This window comes from Mastacembelus armatus, chromosome 6 (assembly GCF_900324485.2).
Source record: "Mastacembelus armatus chromosome 6, fMasArm1.2, whole genome shotgun sequence".
NCBI classification, from domain to species: domain Eukaryota; kingdom Metazoa; phylum Chordata; class Actinopteri; order Synbranchiformes; family Mastacembelidae; genus Mastacembelus; species Mastacembelus armatus.
The window spans coordinates 6,668,345-6,688,127 of record NC_046638.1 but is presented as its reverse complement, the minus strand read 5'-3'; the positions used below and the strand labels follow the sequence as shown (position 1 = coordinate 6,688,127).

Genomic DNA, 19,783 nt, shown 5'->3' with positions numbered 1-19,783 from the left:
AAAATTGTTTTGCATTGGTGCTTCACTTAAATGTTTGATCACTAAGCAAACTGACTGCATTTAGTGGTAGAAGGCTGAATTCGAGTTCATTGGCTGAGATCGTTTCTGTGTTAGCTTTGTCAGCATACACATACACACCACAATTTGAAAGCCAATTGTAGTCGAGTATGTAACGTACACAACTGTGGTGTTTTTTAATGACATAACTGAACTTTTTTTGAGTGGAAAAAAAGTCTAGAGGGGATGTTTGATAAATCATCAAAGTTTTTTTTTTTTTTTGTCAAATGTGTTATGCAAATAAAATAAATCAAATTGTATGTCAGATGAAAAGCACATTTTATTATTATTTTTAAACAGTGTTAGTACAGTATTGGTACAATTAGTAACCATAGCACCAGAATCATTCATGTCTTTAATACAGGCTGTATACATACTGTAGGTACATACTGTAAGATTCTTAAAACCATCTTTGGATAAAGCATGACAAACAAGCACACTGCTTCTCTATTCAGAACCAATGCCCATTCAGGATTTAGCACACTGTTTACAATTCAAGTATGAATATTAAAAATATACATATTATAACATAAATTACAAACTTTAAAGGCTGTTACAAAACAAAAAAACAAAACACACACATACACAGGATTATTTTCTACAACATTTATGGCACATAGTGCATCAAGTATTCTTTGAATTTCTGATACAGACCTCATAGCACAATTGACCACCATAAACAATGAATGATAGCCAAAGGTTTTCTAGCTGCTCATCAGTATTTTTTTTTTTCCATTTAATTTTCAGCCATTCTTTAAATCAAAAGACTCTGCATTGTCTGATAAGAAAAAAAAACCTGGATCTATGTTCTAACTTTGGTTAAAGCTTCAGAGTACCAGCATGTTAGGCTGCTTGTAGTGGTGGTCATGGTAAATGTAATTTAAGCTGAGTTAAGTACTACTCAAGGGAAAATTTCCTCATGCAGTGATTCATCTGACATATCTGGCAACGTTGGTGCTAGTTTTTCCAGCTACATTAATAAGAGGGCCATGCTACATCTGCTAGAAAGACTTCCAAGCCAAACCCTGTTAATTAAAATTAATTGAAGCTCTGCCACAGCAAGTATTATTCCCAAACCCTGTGCTTTCCTTCTTAAGATCAGAGGTAATTCCAGTAGTTCAAAAGCACCATTCAAAAGATCCTTATTTAAGATTAGTGGTTATACACTACAAATAGTAGGTTAATACTTTTTTATAGCAAAGCAGACAAAGGACTAAAAATATCAGACAATGGCTTCTCCGTTGGTAGTAGTCATTGTACTTTAAAACAAAGAAAGTATCTACAAGTCAATACAGAATAAATATGGTCAAACATAAATATAATACATCATATCTCTGTAGAATATAGATGTTTGTGAGAGGTAGGGGTTACAGGTAGCTACAGTAGGCCCGTGGGAGGGTGTCTAATGAGACATCACACCTGATACTGTATCACGGCATAACAGATGAGCACTTTTCTGTGTAATGTAATTAAAGGATAACACTAATAAAACATAAAAATAAAAATTTCCTCATGGTTTAGAAAAGCCATAGAGTGTTTTATTCTGTACTAAAACCTAGGAAATATTGAAATATTATAGCTATTTCCTCACAGCACTAGTTTTTGTTTTCTCTCTATGACAGTATGTCAGTTAGTATTCAGGTTTCAGTAGTTTTTCAAATAACTGAAAACAGATGACAGCAGAAGACTAGAAATGACCTGTAGTTTTTCTAAAAGCTTCTAACAATCTCCTAAAATTTGACCTCTGACAAAAGGCATGTCTGTTAGAATATCAGTAGTGATTGCAGCTTACTCTTGCCATAAGCCTTGAGTCAGAATAGTCCAACAGGTCAGATGGTTTTCAGTCTTTGTGCTAAGCTAAGCCAGGTGGCTGCTTACAGTAGTTTCATATTTACTGTACCATCACGAGAGTGGTACTGACCTCCTTTAACTCTTGGAAACTAAATACATGAATGTACATGGCAATATATCAAACTATGCGTTTAACTTTTACATTTTTTAAAAGTAGCCTAGTTGTCGACATGCTGTAAAATAATAACACAACTATCACTTGCAGTCTGTTCCCGTGTCTGTAGCATGCCTTTGTCACTAAAGACTAGCAATGATTACGTTTCAGTATGTGGATTTTTCTATCTTCATAGCAAGTCAGTTAAGTGGCGGCTGAATGCCTACAGAAACTGTAAAGTATCTACAGTATGTAATGTTGAAGGTTTCATGTAATAATAGTAGTTCCAGGTACCTCACGACAAAACGCTGAAATTTCTTTACCGATTACTTTTCATCTCACTGCTTAGAAAAGTTGTTCTTTTAGAGACTTTCTTCCTTTTATAGAGAGGACGTATTTGTTAGTTTTACTGTTTTTGTAGTTGCTTTCCCAGTGTTCCCAAGTACAGTACTGTATCCCTGTCAGAAAAATGCATTTTAGGTTTCAAAGCACAGGTGTGTTAAATAGCTAATGCAACACTATTGGCAAGCAAATATAGCTGGCTCTTCTTCAGAGTCATTAGTTTGGATGAAGGGCTTGACAGTGGCAATGTAGTTCTGCACTCCACGTAGTCTCTTGTATGTTTTAGCTGCCATTTGGGAACTGAGGATGCAGGTTGACTACTGGTAAATGCTCCTCCAGATAACCAACGGCTCAAATAAATCACTCCTGATGCATGTTCCCTACTGTCTTATGGGTATATTAGAGGAAGACATTTAGGAGTTTGGTCTCTGCATGGCCCTCATTGGACTTGGAGGAGTAGGCCATTGTGAGACTGGGGAATGCACTTCCCACAGAAACCACCACAGCGCCCGTAAATTCTTGATCCGTCCTACGAACGGAGACAAATGAGAGGAAAAATTGGACAAAGGGCAGCTTTTTACACGGAGAATAAGAGCTTCATAAATGTCATTGGGGATTCCACTTCAGTGAATCAGACAGAAATACAACATGGCAATTCAGATGACATTTCAGAGCTACACCAAAACAAAGCACAATAACCTCAGTAAACTAAATATACATTCATAGTACAAGCCATTTCTGAAGAGCTACATAGTGCCAGCCAAAAGACACCCATTTTATATAGTTTTTATTAGCGTCTTACCTCAGATCTGTGGACTTTAATGGAAACATAGTTGCCTTGAGATGTCCACTTGGTGGACTCAGCCACTTTAAAGCCAGTGCCAATCAGATTAATGCTGAACTGGCCCTGAAAACACACACCAAGTTGAGTTAACCAGCAACCAGTTAGGTCATTATAGAAATGTGTAGAAATGGTGTAAGGAAATAACTGCACTTTTGAGTTTAGATGCACACACTACAGCTACAGTGTGCTGATGAACACTTAGTGTCATTGAACATTAGTTTCTGGGAATTCTAGCAGAAAAAGGTTTATGATAAATCTCTCTCCCTTTACTTTCAGGTCACTAAGAAACACATGCCACAAAAAAGACACATTAAACATAACATAAGGCCACAGTGTAGAATATTCCACTTACCTGTGGACACTTGGCCGCACTATAACAATCTCCTGCGGTTGCATAAGGTACAGGTTGACCAAGAAGAGTCTGGGAAAACTGGAGGTCTGTGACTAGTAAAGAGTAAAGAGTAAAGATCTAGAGTCACACTGTGACAGCACAAGTACACACGGACTGAGGTCAGCTGCTCAGATGTAAATAACTACACAGATATTCATTGCAGGGTTGGTGTCACTTTGCCAAACGTTTTACTTGTGTAAAATACTTCTCTACTAACTTTTCTAAGAGATTTATTACACTTGGAATCCAAGCATTTAACTCACTGGTAAACAGATTCACTGGTAAACAGAAAAAGCCTTACTAAAATGGTTATGTAAATAAAACCTTTGTTTTATATTTTGGATTCTTAACTCTGCTTCCAAGAGTAATCAATTGCTTAACTAAAAAATGATTTTCCATTTCGTCACACATCACCCATGACTAGTACCTTTTCTTGCCCTCTCTTCATCTCCACATTGTCTGTATAAAATAATGATAAAGTTCACAGGATGTGAGAGACACACTAAAGAAGTGCCTCTTCATAATGTGCACTTCATCTTGAACTCATTACCTCCCCCCTTCTATCTTCAGGCCACCTGAAAGCCAAATGAGTACCATGCAGTGGGAGGGTGGGAACATGTGCTATCAGGACCAAGACCAGACGAAGAAGATGGGAGGATGACTGTGTAGGTTCAAATCCAACTTTCCCTCCAAGTACACACACACGCACACACACACACACACACACAGAAATACACTGCATTCTAATCCACACACTCTAATCAAAGGCACACTTAAACACAACAGAGAAGGTGGAGTTGACTGTAATATTGAGTGGAAAAATATGGCCTGAATATGTGTGTGTATTAGCATGGGTATATAAACGGTGAATGTGTTATTGCTTGCATGCCATAATGAGTAACTGTTTGATAGTGATGCAACTGCAGGCATGGGTGTGTGTGCTCGGGCCTTTGTGTATTCTCGCCAAAAAAAAGACATGCAAGGCAGCATCACATACTGTCCGTCTGTGCTTCAGAGCAGGCACGCATGTCTGTACATGCACGCACGCATTCCTCTATTATATTCACGTGTTTGTGTTGAGAGGCCTGGTTCCAAGTCCTCGCCTAGTGATGTGAGCACGGCCTGATGAAAGGTCATTATTTTGATTTCAGAGGAGTGAGTGTGGTGAAAAGCAGCACATGCTACATTTGGACAACCCAGACTTTTGAAGGGGGTCTTTTTATCACTGAGTGTTAAAACAACACTGATGTGTGGTCTCATTACAGTGGACAGCGTAATGCAATCACACAATAATTACTCATTATCCTTAGGGAGCTCAGGTCCAGACGAACTTTGTGGAACACTGTGTATCCTGCTGCTGGGTAGTCATTCCTACAGTTGCAATCTTGTCTTCTGCTGCCATTATATGGGCACTCAAAAGGGTTGAGCAGCCTATGTATTAAAGACAATGCATTTAAGGATTTATTCAAGACAAACATAAAAAGTGAAACACTCATAAAACCACTGTGTTTTACACACCTGCTGTTATATTTAAGAAAGTAATTCTGAGTACATAATTCTATACAAAGCTAAGCTGAGTCACAGATCAAGTGGCTATCAGTCATCACTCCATTATACACACCTGTACCCATATACCTCAGAGTAGTTATCCGTATGGCCACTTCGCAAGGTCACGTACTCCTTGGGGAAATCAGTCTGCATCTCAGCACAGTAAACCTAAGGACAGAAACACAGAGACAATAGATAGAAAAGGGGGTTTCATGACGTGTGCAGGAGAAATCTGGACAGAAGAGACACACCTGTAGGATGCGAGACTTGACTTTAAGATAATATTCTCCATCTATCCTCACACCCTGTCTCATCTGGACCTCTCGGCAGGAAGTGAACAGGTGGCCTGGGAGAAGAAATAAGAAGTGAGGAGGGAGGAGGAGAGATTTTAGTGCCGAAGCAAAGAAACAGCAAATGCTGACACTAAAGAATTTGAAAGTTGTGATTTTAAGTCATTAGCGCACACATATTTTGTCACCATTGCCAAAAAGACTGCAAAAGCTATTAAACTTAACACTATTATGAAAAATGTTGTAACCTGGCTCCAGTCTTTTTAAATGAGAGCTCATTATTTGTGTTGTCTCCCCTGTTGCCCCAGAATGACACAGAGCTTGCATCACGCCGATTAGCTGATTAGCATTAGTACTTGACCATGGAACTGGCTGCCACCCGAGCATATCAATTTAATTTCACCAGCGCCTGACTTGGCAGACGCCAAGTTGGGAAAGAACAGCCCACTGTGTCAGTACCAAACATCTGAAATGTTGGAGACTGAACCTGCAAACTATGGCCAGGCAGGGTTTTACAGCACTTGCAAGTCTACAGTGAATGCTGCCCTGGCCCTAGCGCACAGTCCTGAGGCGTTCTGACACATTGCAGTTTTTAAAGTTTCTAAAAAACCGCTGATAGTCCATGTATTGTTCCACCAGGTGATCACTCTAAGGGGCTTTAAGTGGAGTTTGCGGTTCTGCTTAATGTGTTAAAGCAAAGCAGAAAGTTGAGTTTCTATAAACACAATCAGACACGGTATTGGTTGCCATACACACCACAGTCAATTTAATATAATACCTTCCGCATTCCATGTTGGCTGTAAGCACTATATGGCCCAGAGAAGTTGGACATTATGCTAGAATGTTGAGTTATGTACCTAACAGCTAAACAAGACCACTGAGAGTTTGAAATTAGAAGAGAGAGGTGAGGGGAGCAGGCCTTTAGCTCACATTCTCTGTCTTGACATGCAGCTTGAGACTCGGGTCTTTCTGATGGACGGCAATGTTTGGATGGCTGGCCTTTAGAAGTCACACACTCCACTCTGCGCTCCATAACTCCTGCCCCACAGGTCTGTGAACACTGCCATACGCACATACACACCCACAAAAAATACACACCTTAACAAAACAATTACCAGATGAGCTGCAAGCAAATCCAAATCCACAAAATAGATTTATCAGCAGAACAGGAAAAATGCACGAGTCATCAAAATGTTTTGTGAAAATGATGCTTAGGGTGAGAGGAGTTCTCACTGTTATTAAAAAGGCTATTTCTGTCTCACCTTGCTCCACGGGCCAACTTTCCAGTAGGTTGTGTGCGGGCAGTCCCTGAGGAGGCACGGCTGGGTGCCAGGAGGATGGGGCTCAGCACAGTGGGTGCTGGCAGAGGACAGGGCAGCAGCAGATGGGTGTGCAGCCTGGGAGGAGCCCATCATTGAGCAGGAGACAATACGCTGTTGGTAGCCAACACCACAGCTGGCAGAGCACTGAGCCATACACAAATACACATACACTGAGAGGCAATAGTACTGGCGTTTATTAGTTTGTACAAAATAGTGATATCAAATCATCAGGGGAACTAATGTACCATTAATGAGAATCTATCATCTCCCTTATTCTGCATGCCCTCCCCTTACTAACCCTATTTCTATTCAATTGTGAACAGTTTGTAGTTGTAGTACTGACATTAAAAGTAGGCATATAGCATATATATTTTATTTATTTCTCAAATCTGTGAAAAATTGCAAAAATGCAAAACGTTCCTTGTTGTCAACGTCTCATGAACTAAGGAAAAGAGCCCAGTTTTAAAATTTATTCTCTGAGAATCAATTTAGGAGTATTTCTCACTATTTTTTATTAGCTATATTTGCAATAAGAATAAAGTTCAGCTTTTATTTTTTCTTTTAGTCCTACCTGTGACCATTCCCCCATGATCCATATGTACTGGCAGGGAGGGCCCTTGCAGGGCTGGTGTGATGGAGGCCTGGACAGTGGCTCACAATAGTCATCTGGGAAGGGTGTCGTCCCTGGGCCCATACACCTCACATTCCTGCTTCTCATGCCTTCTCCACAGGTGGCATTACACTACAAAAAAATCAAACATGGAAGAAAGTCAGAATGGAGAGGAATTGACAGAGGGGGGGCAGTGTTGTACTTTGAGCAACACTGTATCACTGACTTCTCAAACTCCAGCTTGCCTCTTCATTTTCCACATAGCCACAAACGGAGGTGTATGTGACAGCTTATTACAGAAAGAGTGTTGTGTGACAATGGTAAGACTAGATCTCAAGGTACAAAATCCAAAACCCATGCTCTGGCTGAAAATGTTACCATAACAAATAAAAGTTATGTTGCTTTTCCTCAGGCCAAGTGATAATTTGCAGGTGTATTTAGAAATAATGATACGGACCACAATCTTAAAATTAATTGATGTGCAAAGTCTGCAGTCTGTGGATTTTACCACAATTCTTTTGTATTTCTTGAGAACACAAAAGGACCAAACTGTGAAAGAAAGAGAGCTGTGAGTTCTCGAGGCAACACAGACAGGAATCTGTGTCTGCAAACATTCCTGCAGCAGGAGGATGCAGTGCTATGTCCCTACATGGTGCCCCTCTTTCATGTTTCGATTTGAAGGACAAAGCTTAGGACATTAAAGTAAAAACTAGCGTGACACAGAACACTGATATTCAGTAGGACAAAAGGGATGAGGGGCCTTAGTATGTCAAGGTTTGATACTGTATCATATACTGACTGATGCTTATCACTAAAGCCCTCATGACTGACACAAGACAGCAAGAGAACCTGCTGGTTGTCAGTTTAATGGAGAAAGAAAGTGGAGACCTCAGCCAATACAAACCAATGAGATAGAATGATGAAGGCATTAGAAGAGAGAGAAAGAAGGAGAGCCTCAACTTACTTCTTTCAATTCACCAGCGACCCACAAGAAATGTGTGCACTCTGCAGTTTGGCATGGTCGAGCAACAGCAGGACGCTGGTGAGCATCACAGAGATCCTCTGGGACCCGCCCGGTGCCTTTGAGCCTGCAGTAAACATCTCGGCTCTGAACCCCAACTCCACAGGTGACAGAACACTAATAAAACAGACACAGAATACACATTCACTTGATGAAAAGGCACTAAATGGAATTTATGACATGCTGCTGCAAGGATACAATCCAGTATGAGAATACTTCTTTTTTCACTGAGCTTGACAAAAAGTCAAAGAGATTAAACAGAATAATCGTACTTCAAATTCCCCTTCATTTCCCAAGTTCTTCAAGAGGCAGTTTCTAAAAAAAATACGAGCAGGAAGGACCAAAGTGAGTAGAATGTACAGATGCATTACTTTTGTCACAGTGAGCACCCCAACAATGTTGTTTCAAACTGCTAGAGAGGACACCTTGGACTACAAAACAGGCTAAAGTAGCATCATAAGCTTTTAAACCATAAAGGTTTAATATTTATAGAACTTTTCCAGAGTTTGCAAAAGATATTTTTACATATATGATGTCAACTCAAGGTAAAGTCACAGCCTTAAGGGCTCAGGAACAGAGACATGAATCTGCATTTGCACTGGGCTTCACAATGTGGAAGCAATCCAGACAACTTTTTTTTCTTTTTTTTTTTGCATATTTGCTGGTTAAGCAGCTATGATTGCAATGAATGAATAATGTCTGACATCTGGTATCTAGCTCTATTAATATGTACACGGTGGAAAAAGACCACAAGCAGAAAACAATAAACAAACTCTTAACAGCAAAGCCCCTGGAGCAAGGTTGTGTTATTTCTCTTTCGAAGGATTCATAGACTCACTTCAGTGTGACAACAGTAGAAAATGTTTGTTTGGTCTGCAGTGTCACAGTTGATGCTTTGATGCTCCTGTACAATGTAGTTAATAAATCTAAAGCCGGTTCGTTGCTTTTTTGTGCGTATCTGCAGGCACACAAAGGTCTATCTTAGACATCTCTTTGATGCTCTTTGAGAAGCATACCTGCATACTGAGGAAGCACTGTGTAAGCCTTGAGCTGATCAGGCTGATTTCCCTGCAACCTTCCCTCCAGACCTCAAAGAACAGTGCCAGTCTCCAGCGATTTCACACGGTCAGAAAAATCTGTGCATTATACAGCACATATCACATTTCCTGAAAACATCCAGATGTGTTTGTGCTGTTGGGTCCTTAGTGCAATTGTGTGTTATCATTGTAGATTTTGTGGATAAATGTGAAGGGTCAGGTCCTTGAGTTTGGAAAGAGAACAAAAAGCCCCATAGGAAATCTGACCTTCCAATCAAAAGGCAGCTTTTTTCATATGTTACAAAGCATGAAAATAGAACCTGCTGTTGAAATAAATGATTGTAGCCACTGTTAATTGCTACAGCAGACCTGAGTCTGTCTCCCTGCACATGATCTGTCCTTCTTTTAGCACAGACAGTGGGGACATCATGAAACCATAGATGAAAAATGATTGGTGAATGATGTGGATACAAACTTTTTTTCATCATGCCGAGTGCTGCATGAGGAGCCTTAAAGGGTCATTTCACCCAAATTAGAAAATATATTTTCTTACTTACCTCTAGTGGCATCTAGCAATGTAGGAAATTTTTTTTTTTTGCCCAGGATTTGAGGTTTATGACACGACCGCAAAAACTCAATAATAATGTGTCTTTATAGAAACAGATTTTTTGTCGCTTTACATAAAACATTCTCAGAATGATATTTTACAGAAAAAACTGTGCAAACTTGGTTGCATTGGCATGGAGGCAATGTTTCTGAGGTGGATTTCTGAACAGCTGGGGAAAATAAAACCAAAACTAACTGCACATCTAGCTAGCATGTGACCTAAGTGAAAACACACTTAAGATACACTTTTTGCAATTTGGGTGACACAATCATCTAACTGCACAATATGTGTCATCAGCTTTACAAACAGCCACTCAAAAAGCAAAATGGCTTGTGTCCTTGGCTCAATTGGCTGTCCACACCCTCCTCAGAGATTATGAGAACCACTGGGAGGGATAGGTAGCTGTAGAACAACTCAAACAGTGGGTGCTGAGGTTTCAAAGTTGTCACATGCATGGATATTAAGATATAAAACATGTCTTTATGCTCCAGTTGAGGATTTCATGGTTAATGGTGGTATGTGGAGGACGATGATTGCTTCCAGATACCAGCAAAAGAGAGTGAGTGAGAGGGGAGGAGGACACCCTAAAAGAGTGGGGAGTGGTAGGAGTCTTGTGGACAGAGGCAGACTGGGGTTTCCGTTAGCCTTTTGGGATTTTACATTTACTTAGAAAGAAGAATTTCGATTTTCATGCGAAAGAAGGAAAGATTTTGGAATGTCAGTTAAGTGTCCTTGAGCAATGGGTTCATCCAACGAATGTCAGAGAAGACATGGTGCAAGCATAAACAGATGACACATGCCTGTAGATGCAACAAATGCAATACTTTTGTGCTTATTGTGTGTTTCCGAACATACAGTTTGCTTGTTCCTCAGGGTAATCCGGGAAAGCATGACAAACCGCATGACAGCTCAGCCCTATTCTTCCTGGCTTTCTGATAAATTTGGTTTTGAGCACTTTCCTTCCTGTAGGAGCTCAGCATGACTTTCAGCCAAAATTGTGTTACGGCTGAAACCCCAGCAGATACCACGGCTGTGTGGTTGGCACCACGACTGTGAGCTGACTCCCCTGGTGACTCCTCTTTGCCTTTACCCTCCCAGTGTTGCATTAGTGTACAATAGTACAGAAGCCTGCTGTCTCTCTAGATGTGTGTCACTGTGAACAGCATCCTTTCATCTGTGTGGGAGGCCAAGCTTGGATACATCAGCTGCACCTCTGGATCTCCATGTTTGCTGTGTTTCATTAAGATAGCTTATTATGTATTTGAGCAACATTCATAATAAGATTTACAGCATAGAATGTGATTTGCACGAAGAAGCTGTTGTGTCAGGCGAGACCAGTTCAAATATTGTTTCTGGTCTTTGTGTGGTCTGATAAAAAGCTTCCAAAGGAGAACTCATTCTGCATAAAGCACATTTTGCCTGAATGTGTTTAACTTGACATATATACGGTTCAAGAGCACCAGATAAACTGTTTTGCAAATCCAGCCTGTGAGGAAATGACATTACTCTTAAACAAGAATAAAACTGAGTGGTGATTGGACAGGTGCTCTGTGTGTACATGTCCTACATCTGTAACCTTTGGGAGGCATTTGTCTGTGTTTGTGCAACAGCACAGCAGTTACTGTTATCATGGTCCCCGAGAGACTGGTTTGTGAGCCAGAGGTGATGGTGAGAAGAGCAAACATACCTCCCTCCACCTGTTGGTTTTCCAACTGGGGCAGCCCTGGGCCCGACAGGTCTTCTGTGTACGAGGCCGAGGCAGATGACTGCAGTGCTCCTCATCAATTGTGGTTTGGTTTTGATAAACACAGACTATCTCCCGCTGCTTGGTCCCTCGACCACAAGTCACAGAACACTGGAGAAGAAGAGAGAGGGGGGATGAGGTGAATTTGAAGAAATCATTTCTTTATCTTATAATTACTTCTTTTTGAGTCATTTATTAGCTGTAAAATTCTTTAATTTACAGTCAGTGATTTGAAGAAAAAGTTTAGTACATTATAAAGTAGCGCCATTAAAAACTGAAAATCTCTTTTATTTTAGCCAAGAGCCTAAACATCATTACGCAGCAAAAATGTTTCTGTCAGTACTACAGGGTTTAGACCTCAACACAAAAGCACTTGCAGCATTTCATGGCCAACTGAGCACGCTGCAAACAAATTTCAGCAAAATAACCCAAAATGGATTTCACTGAAATCTTTTGTCAAACACTGTCACACTGATGGAGCACAGCCAACTATTTAACCTGTAAACAGAGGAATTACTTTTAGAGCTGCTGTGAACAGCAGAGTCTGAAGAAAGAGGAAGAAAAAACATGCAGAGCGAAACATGGATACATCCGCATGGCGAGACAATCATCTGGTACCAATAAGGCACCCACAAATACTTCAGCAAAGCTACAGAGACAGTAGCGAAGAAGAAGGAGGAAAAAATATAATGGCAAAAAGTAGACACCCCGATGAAAGCCCTGAAAAGGTCTTTGCATGAGATAGTAGCTGATAACAGAGTCCTCCTTCCCCTTGAGGCCAGTCTACTATTTGTGATTGATGACTGAGCACCTCAATTCAAAGCCAAGACGGACAGTTACATTTTGTCATAGCATATTTTCCAGTTCAGATAATAAACATTATATTGCATTGTTCTCTAATTAGGGTGTTGCATAACACTAAATGCATGATTTTTTTCTGTGTGCTGATGACACTACAGATGATGGGACTATGAAAAGTAGAATCCAAATGGACATTTGTATTAAAGAGTGTTTCTTTTCTTCCTTCCATTTCTAGAAACAAACAAATAGAAAAAACATTTTTTCTTGTTAAAAATCCTCCTGATCATGGTTTGAACATCCATTAAAACACTTTAATTAAAGCCACCTCTGGTAAAGTGTGCTGTGGACAGTGTAACACAACATACACATACAGCACATACATTATAATTATCAAGGCATTTTAAACACAGGGCTGGCCCAGCTGACAGGAAACATCAAAGAAAAGGCCAGAGCTGAGTGACTAGTCCTGACTGTGGCAGATTCCCATATCCGCTGCACACTCACTCAAAAATGATAACAGAACTCCCTCTACCTTCAAGAGCAGAGACAGGCCAACATGTTGGGGGGTGGGGGAGTGTTTGTGTGTGCGTGTGTGTGTGTGTGTGTGTGTGAGGGGGGAGAGGGGGGGTACTAGCCCCTCCTTTCTGCTGTAAAAGCTGGAGGAAAAAAGAGAAAGAAAAAAGGGAAGAAGAAAGGAAATCGCAGCCATACGGGCTATGCTCCCCAAGCTGAACTGTATCTGCATTTTACCAGTGAGAGAAAAGACGCCATATGGTGATGTGCTCCTCCCTCTACCCTGCCAGCCTCATCTGTCAGCCATTAGTCGGGTTGGTAATACAGAGCATGGAGAGTTGGCACAGCGCATGGGACCACAGGACAGCTTCACCTCTGAGAGCAACAAGAGGGCAGGGACTCGGAGACCTCTGCTTCACCCACCTACTCCTGTGCTGATTCACTCACCAGCACCAGCACCCACTCAGGTAAGACTATTCCTCTAATCACTTACATGCACTTTTTAGTGACAAAGTTACTGCCTACTGTCACTGCTGCTCCTCTTTTTTCACTAACACTAACAAAATAGTGGTGCCTGCATATAGAGAAAATCACATTTTAATATAGACATTTGTCTTTGGAAATGTGTGCATTATGATAGCATTTGGTACTTTTACTGATGTAACATTAATATTACATGTACATGTTTTCTTTTATGTATGCTGTTTGACTTATAGAGACTGGTGTTCTGGTGTTATTCTAATGTGTATCTGAGTTGTTAGTGTTCTGAATGTAAATTTAGGTCCTCCAGACAACTTTACCATAAAGGAAAATAAAAAGGTTTCTTGAAAAAAAGCAGCACATAAATCAAAGAGTCACACAGTAAATGAAACACTCTTGTGCCCTCCCACATTGTCCCAGCAATGAATTTCACATAATTAGGTAGGTTAAATCTAGCATAATCTGGTGAGGTTCATCTAGGCATTAATGGATTACTACAAAATGGAAAGACTCAACCACTTTAGTGCTTTAGTGCAAGGTTGAAAACCAGCCAAGTAAAACATCTTTTGTGCAACAGGTATTTTCCCAAGCTGAACAGAGAAAGACATAACTGATAGTTAAAGCTGTGTGCAACAAACATGCAGCTCTTATGCTACTTAGTGGCTACAAAATGGAATTTCTTGATCTGATAAGATTTTCACACGCTACTGGAACAAATGACATAACTGACTGCTGAACTAGACCCAGCTAATTTGTGCCTTTTATGCTTGCAATAGGTGTCTGATATTGGTTACACTTAGGAAATATAATACTTACAGACAGAGTTTTTACACCATAACCTCTAACCTGATAATTAGACTGACATTAGATAGTCTTTTTGAACACCTGGCTCATGTCTTTGACTAGGACTGGCAGGCAGCAACCCCAAGATGACCCCATCCACTCTTTTACTGTGGCGAACAGGTAAGCCAATAGGAAACTGTTAGTAATCCTAAAGAAACCTGTCTAGAGTTTAAATAGCTGTCACTCAGCCAATATGGCAATCAAAGCAGCTGACACTGTACAGTACCTCACAGAGAGAAGGTAAATTCCACCAAATCAACCTCAGACCAACACTGTTTTGTGTGTAAATGTGCATTCATTTGATCATTAAGACCTTCTGAGTGAAAATATATATTACTTTGAGAATGATAATTACATTATGAATGTTTGTTTGGTGATAAAAGCCAAAATCTGTGTTTTGAAAACAATGGTTTAAGTTGGGGCTTAAATTCAACAAGGCCCTCTTGAATTTCATAATGTGAGAGATTTTGCTAAATAAAAATCCAGCTTTAACATCCATATGATTTTTTTTTCTGATCATCTCGGACAAAATAATTAAATTAAATTAATAATCAATAAATTAAAAATTAAAGAAAAGCTGCTAAAAGTCTATATAGACCACAAATGAAAGCACCTTGTTGTATGCTTCCTATATTTAGTGGTTCTAGGAGCATATCTTAAAATGTGAGTGCCAAGGTCGAATTCCGATCACATTGCAGCATGCTTGCAGTGCAAGTGGATGGTAATACCAAGCATATGGTAACTGCAGTTACATACACTCTTCAAAGGAGCTCTGAAGTGACCCGGAGCAAGAACAAACTTGCAAGTGAAGACTGTGAAGGGAACGTAGAATTATACAAGGCTGTGAGCTACAGTCTGTTCAAACAAAGTTGCCATCTGCGTGGTTGAAAAATGCTTAAGCAAAATCTTAAGTTTATGATGCAAAAATATAATCTATACAACAAATCAAGGAAACAGCAAGTGACAGCTGGGAACTGAATGCACTTTCAGGTAGACTCGTCTTTTGTCACAGCTTTATCAGCATCACCATGTTGTCTGGTGCTGAGATTCCAAATTCAGATCAGAGAACGATAGAGACAAGGTGGGCCACAGAATATTCAGGCTTCTTTTTTGTTCTTGCTCTTGTTTTGCAGGGAGGTTTCAAAGACACAAGTCAAAACAACACATGTTGTCAACATGGGAACAGCTGGTAAGAGCGGTGTCATGGGGCCTAGGAATGTCAAGAGTCATAGATCTTTTATCCATCAAGCCAAAATAACCACACAGACTTGTTTGAAATAACACACAGAAGCAATGAGAAATCCTAACATTTCTGTATGCAACTCGTCTCATGCTATAGAAATCATACGATGATGCAAATACATTCATAAGAAAAATACGGGCGTATTTTGTTTTCCAGTAAAGTAACAGCAACAACTGATAATTTGCAGATAATACAAGTTGATTCTGTTCTGTTATTATGTTATTCACATGATTGTATGTATACTTCTATATATAATTCTATTATGTAATTTTGCAGTATATTCTGCACGCCTTGCCACCTTTAAAGAGTCAAACAAACAACCAGCTGAGCAGGCGTATACAGTTTCCTTTTTGAGTCAGTACAACTCAGTAAAGATACACCGAGTGATCATAAGTCAAAATGAAATGACAAACTGGAGTTTTCCCGTTGGTCTAAACATTCCACTTTTCCCATTAGCATGTGACACTCAAACATCCAGCACTGCTCAGATGACTACCATGCTACGGATGAACATAAAGAAAAAGAAATAACTATAGAAAGAACAGATGACAGAAAATCTTTGATGTCCGAACATGAAAAATATAAACGGCACAGCAGCCAAACAACATAACATAAAGTTATAAAGTAGTGATCTTTGACACAGGACATCTAAGTCTAACTCCGTCTTCCTGCTAAAGTTACACAGCTGCTTTTCCAATCTGTCATGACAACTAGTTTGCCACAGCTTGCAAACAGGAAAATACGGGAACGCTCAAGCAGCTGAGAAGACCTTAATCCTGGATTTGTATTTATTTAGTGTTGTTTTTCCTTTCAGAGCACACTGAACATTAAAGAAATCTACAGCTGCAATGGTTATTAGTAATTTTGACAATTCGACTCATAAAGTCAAAGATTTGATGGTTTCAGTTTCTAAAATGTGAGCATTTGTTGCTTTGCTTTCTCTGGTGTGTTGTTCAGACAAAACAAGCTGCTGCAATGAACTCTGGGAACTGGATAGGAAATTTTTCACTATTTTTACAGACAAAATTACCATGTGAGGAATTGAGAAAATAATTCATATTAATAAATAAAGCTTAAGAAATAATGATGACAGTTTGCAGTTGCAGCCCTAAAAAATACAGTGCATAAAAACACAAGGGTGGATTTTGCCTATACTGAAGAAATACTGAAGGAGTGAGTGAAGACATAACTCTGATTAATACCACGTCAGGCACTAACTCCCATCTGTAAACCAGTGGCTCTGCTAACACATAAGATGAACAAGTAGAAACAGAGCAGGCAGGTAGTTAGCTCACATGGCGCATACAGCACACGCAGTCCACTAGTTCGACACTGTGATGTAGCTAAAGCATCTCATATGTTGGAGCTGAAATAAATGACTATTAGCTCCCTGTTATTTAAAGTGAGTTGGAATACCCAATCTATCACTGGCTCTCTCTCTTAACAGGGAAAAAGCTGATGTCGAGTCCCCAAACTCCATTTCACTCCATCAACTTCACAACTCTGACGGGCCTGAACAGGACCAGGCCCCAGCAAATCTAAAGTGGCAGCTTCATGTGAGAAGGATATATGTTTGAGTCTTAGAGAAGTGACTCCTAAAGGCTTAAAAGCACTTTATAAAACTTGACCAGGCTGAGGAAAAGCAGACGCTCTCTGCTTATGTCAACGTGAGGCCATGCTCCCTATCAGTCGATGGGCTTGGGCTAGACCAAACTAAATACTTCCAGACATTCATGCCCTGTCTCCTCTTGTTTTATCTCACTGCATCTGTGGTGAGCACCGATCTCCATCAACTAGAGTGGCTCCTCTCATCATTACTTCAACTGTCCAGCACACATTCATTTTGGTTTTGAGTCAACTCTTATTGTTTCAGATGAAGCTTTTCTCTTACAGTAACAGCTTTAGTGTCCTCTTTAACTGCTCTCTAAACTGCTATGAATTAAGGGGATGTTTATGCAAGTGCTGGCAGAGAAAATTTATATTACAGTGCACAATAAGTTAAACATTTCGTCATATTATCCAACTGCTTGACCTGAAAGACACTTCCATCCCCAATGTGTAAGCTGTGCTGGGATCCAAATATTTTGAATCTTTAAATAACATCTCATAGCATCTGCTTTTCTACCTCCCAGGTCTTAATGCTTTGCCAAAATCTGTAGACCATAGTGCTTGACTTTTAACCAGCAAATCATCAACTGAACTATTTTGCTTTCTCTCAAAGGCACAAATGAAACCTTATCTCCTGACTCAGATTTAAATCAAAGCCATGAGAAGAACCTAGTGAGGACCATGAGGGACCACTTCAATTGCTCACACTCAATTGGCATATGGGCAGGATCAGGAAACACAAGCCCAATGATGTCACAACCAACTGACCCCAGGGTGACAGGTTTGGTGAATGTTCTTGCCCACTGCCCTCAGGGCAAAGTAAAGAATGTCAGTGTTGTGCATGTGGATTTCATTTCAATCAGCATGATTAATTCACAGATGCTGAACTGCAGTCCCCCCCTCCCTCCCCCATGGGAAACCCACTCTCGACAGGAAACGGTATGTTTTTGTTAGCAACAAACAGGCATAAATTACTAAATTGACGCCTTGGTTGCCACTTTATCACACACTGCCTTATTGTTGCTCCAAGGGCATGTTTGACAATAACATTGCTTTTAAGGTATCATTAGCTAATGATATTTACATTCTAAATAGTTCATGTTCAACTGTGTGTCTACTATTTGTATTTTGTGTAATAAATTTGATAGTTGTTTTGTGTGTTTTCTTTTATATATTTTTCCATATATATTTAAGATGACGTGTTCTGTTGACCTATATTGAAAAAAATGAATAGAGCTTTCATATTTATGTATTTAGAGTTTCTGAAGCTGTCACTGCAAGATTAAGTATGAGCAAGAATCCAGGAGAAGAATGGGCAGATTTCTTGCCTAAGACTTAAAACAAACTGTAGAGAAGATTGCAGCTGTAAATAATCTTAATGTAAATAAATAGTACTACAGTATAAATAGTAGTACGGCATAATTAATAAAGCCATTTCCCTATTACATACAGTTAGGCGTATTTCCTCTGAAATTTAAAAAATACATTAAAGAAATGGCTTGACTAAAATATATCTATATAAAAATATATCTGACAATTTCATTCCCCAAAGGAGATTAAACTACAATAGGGGATTCTTTGGGGGAGATATGTTTTGTATGCATGAGATGCATATTTTCCTAATAAAATTTTTGATATATTGTAAAATCCTAATGACAAAATTCTATCACAGGGATATCATTCATTTACAGTGAATGCAAAAAAATTACATTGGTGTAAAAAAATGAAAGGTTTTCCTTTTTGGCATAGAAAACTATTTTGGTGATACTACAAAGAGAAGAGGTTATTATGTAAGGTAAGACACAATCTCAAGCCATGAAAAATACTTTGACAAAGTTACGTAATATTTAATCCCACTTGGACCCTGTTATCACCATCTACAAGCGCAGCTGCTACTACTAAAATCTGCTGTTGAACAATGTTTGGTTTTCTTAACTGATTTAAATTGAAAAATTGAAGGCTTTCTACAAAATATTTATGACTGTAATTTTATAACCAATGTTTCTTTATTAATTTGGTGCAAGATGCATAGTTGCTTTACATAGAACTATACTTGATGAACGCTTCACTGCAGTTTGTAAACCACAGTGTTCTTGTAGAATCCAGCACTATGGGCTATTTTAAGCTGCTTGAAGCATAGAGTAATATAAAATTAAATAACTGCATTTTGGAATATACTGCCTAGGTTCTCACAGAAGTGGTTTAAAAAAAATCAGTAATATATACTGTGTAATGTAATGTGTTTATTCCCTCAAAGAACTGCCTCCTTTAAATAAAGCAGGACAGTATGACATTCATGTATAATTCAATCAGCAGTATGATGTAAATATTGGCATTTTAGGGCCTGTTTTTGGATCTCCTCAGGTAAACAGCATGAATTAATACCAATTATTGTTGTAATAAGAGTAACACTGAGTCTCTCTCCTGCCAGATGCATTACAGAGACTTCCATTAATACAATGTCAAACAGATGTGCCACCCAGCGCCAAAGTTTGACTTGGCCTGTGTATGTTTTCTCCAGGGAGATTACAAAATAA

The 19,783-nt window shown here is 39.4% G+C and overlaps 1 protein-coding gene across 3 annotated transcripts in view; it reads right to left on the bottom strand.

The window, feature by feature from the left end:
* Positions 1-319: 319 nt before the first annotated feature.
* LOC113133170 (A disintegrin and metalloproteinase with thrombospondin motifs 20) overlaps positions 320-19,783 on the bottom strand; it is a 73,511-nt gene continuing 54,047 nt past the window's right edge. For all 3 annotated transcript variants that reach the window (XM_026311784.1, XM_026311782.1, XM_026311783.1), the window contains exons 29-39: positions 11,702-11,869; positions 8,314-8,487; positions 7,311-7,481; positions 6,680-6,883; positions 6,348-6,477; positions 5,379-5,473; positions 5,201-5,295; positions 4,877-5,010; positions 3,541-3,632; positions 3,147-3,251; positions 320-2,873 (exon numbers count right to left, since the gene is read on the bottom strand). In XM_026311784.1, the coding sequence (XP_026167569.1) occupies positions 2,784-2,873; positions 3,147-3,251; positions 3,541-3,632; positions 4,877-5,010; positions 5,201-5,295; positions 5,379-5,473; positions 6,348-6,477; positions 6,680-6,883; positions 7,311-7,481; positions 8,314-8,487; positions 11,702-11,869 (1,458 nt within the window). In that variant the 3' untranslated portion in view covers positions 320-2,783. The remainder of the gene's footprint in view (positions 2,874-3,146; positions 3,252-3,540; positions 3,633-4,876; positions 5,011-5,200; positions 5,296-5,378; positions 5,474-6,347; positions 6,478-6,679; positions 6,884-7,310; positions 7,482-8,313; positions 8,488-11,701; positions 11,870-19,783) is intronic.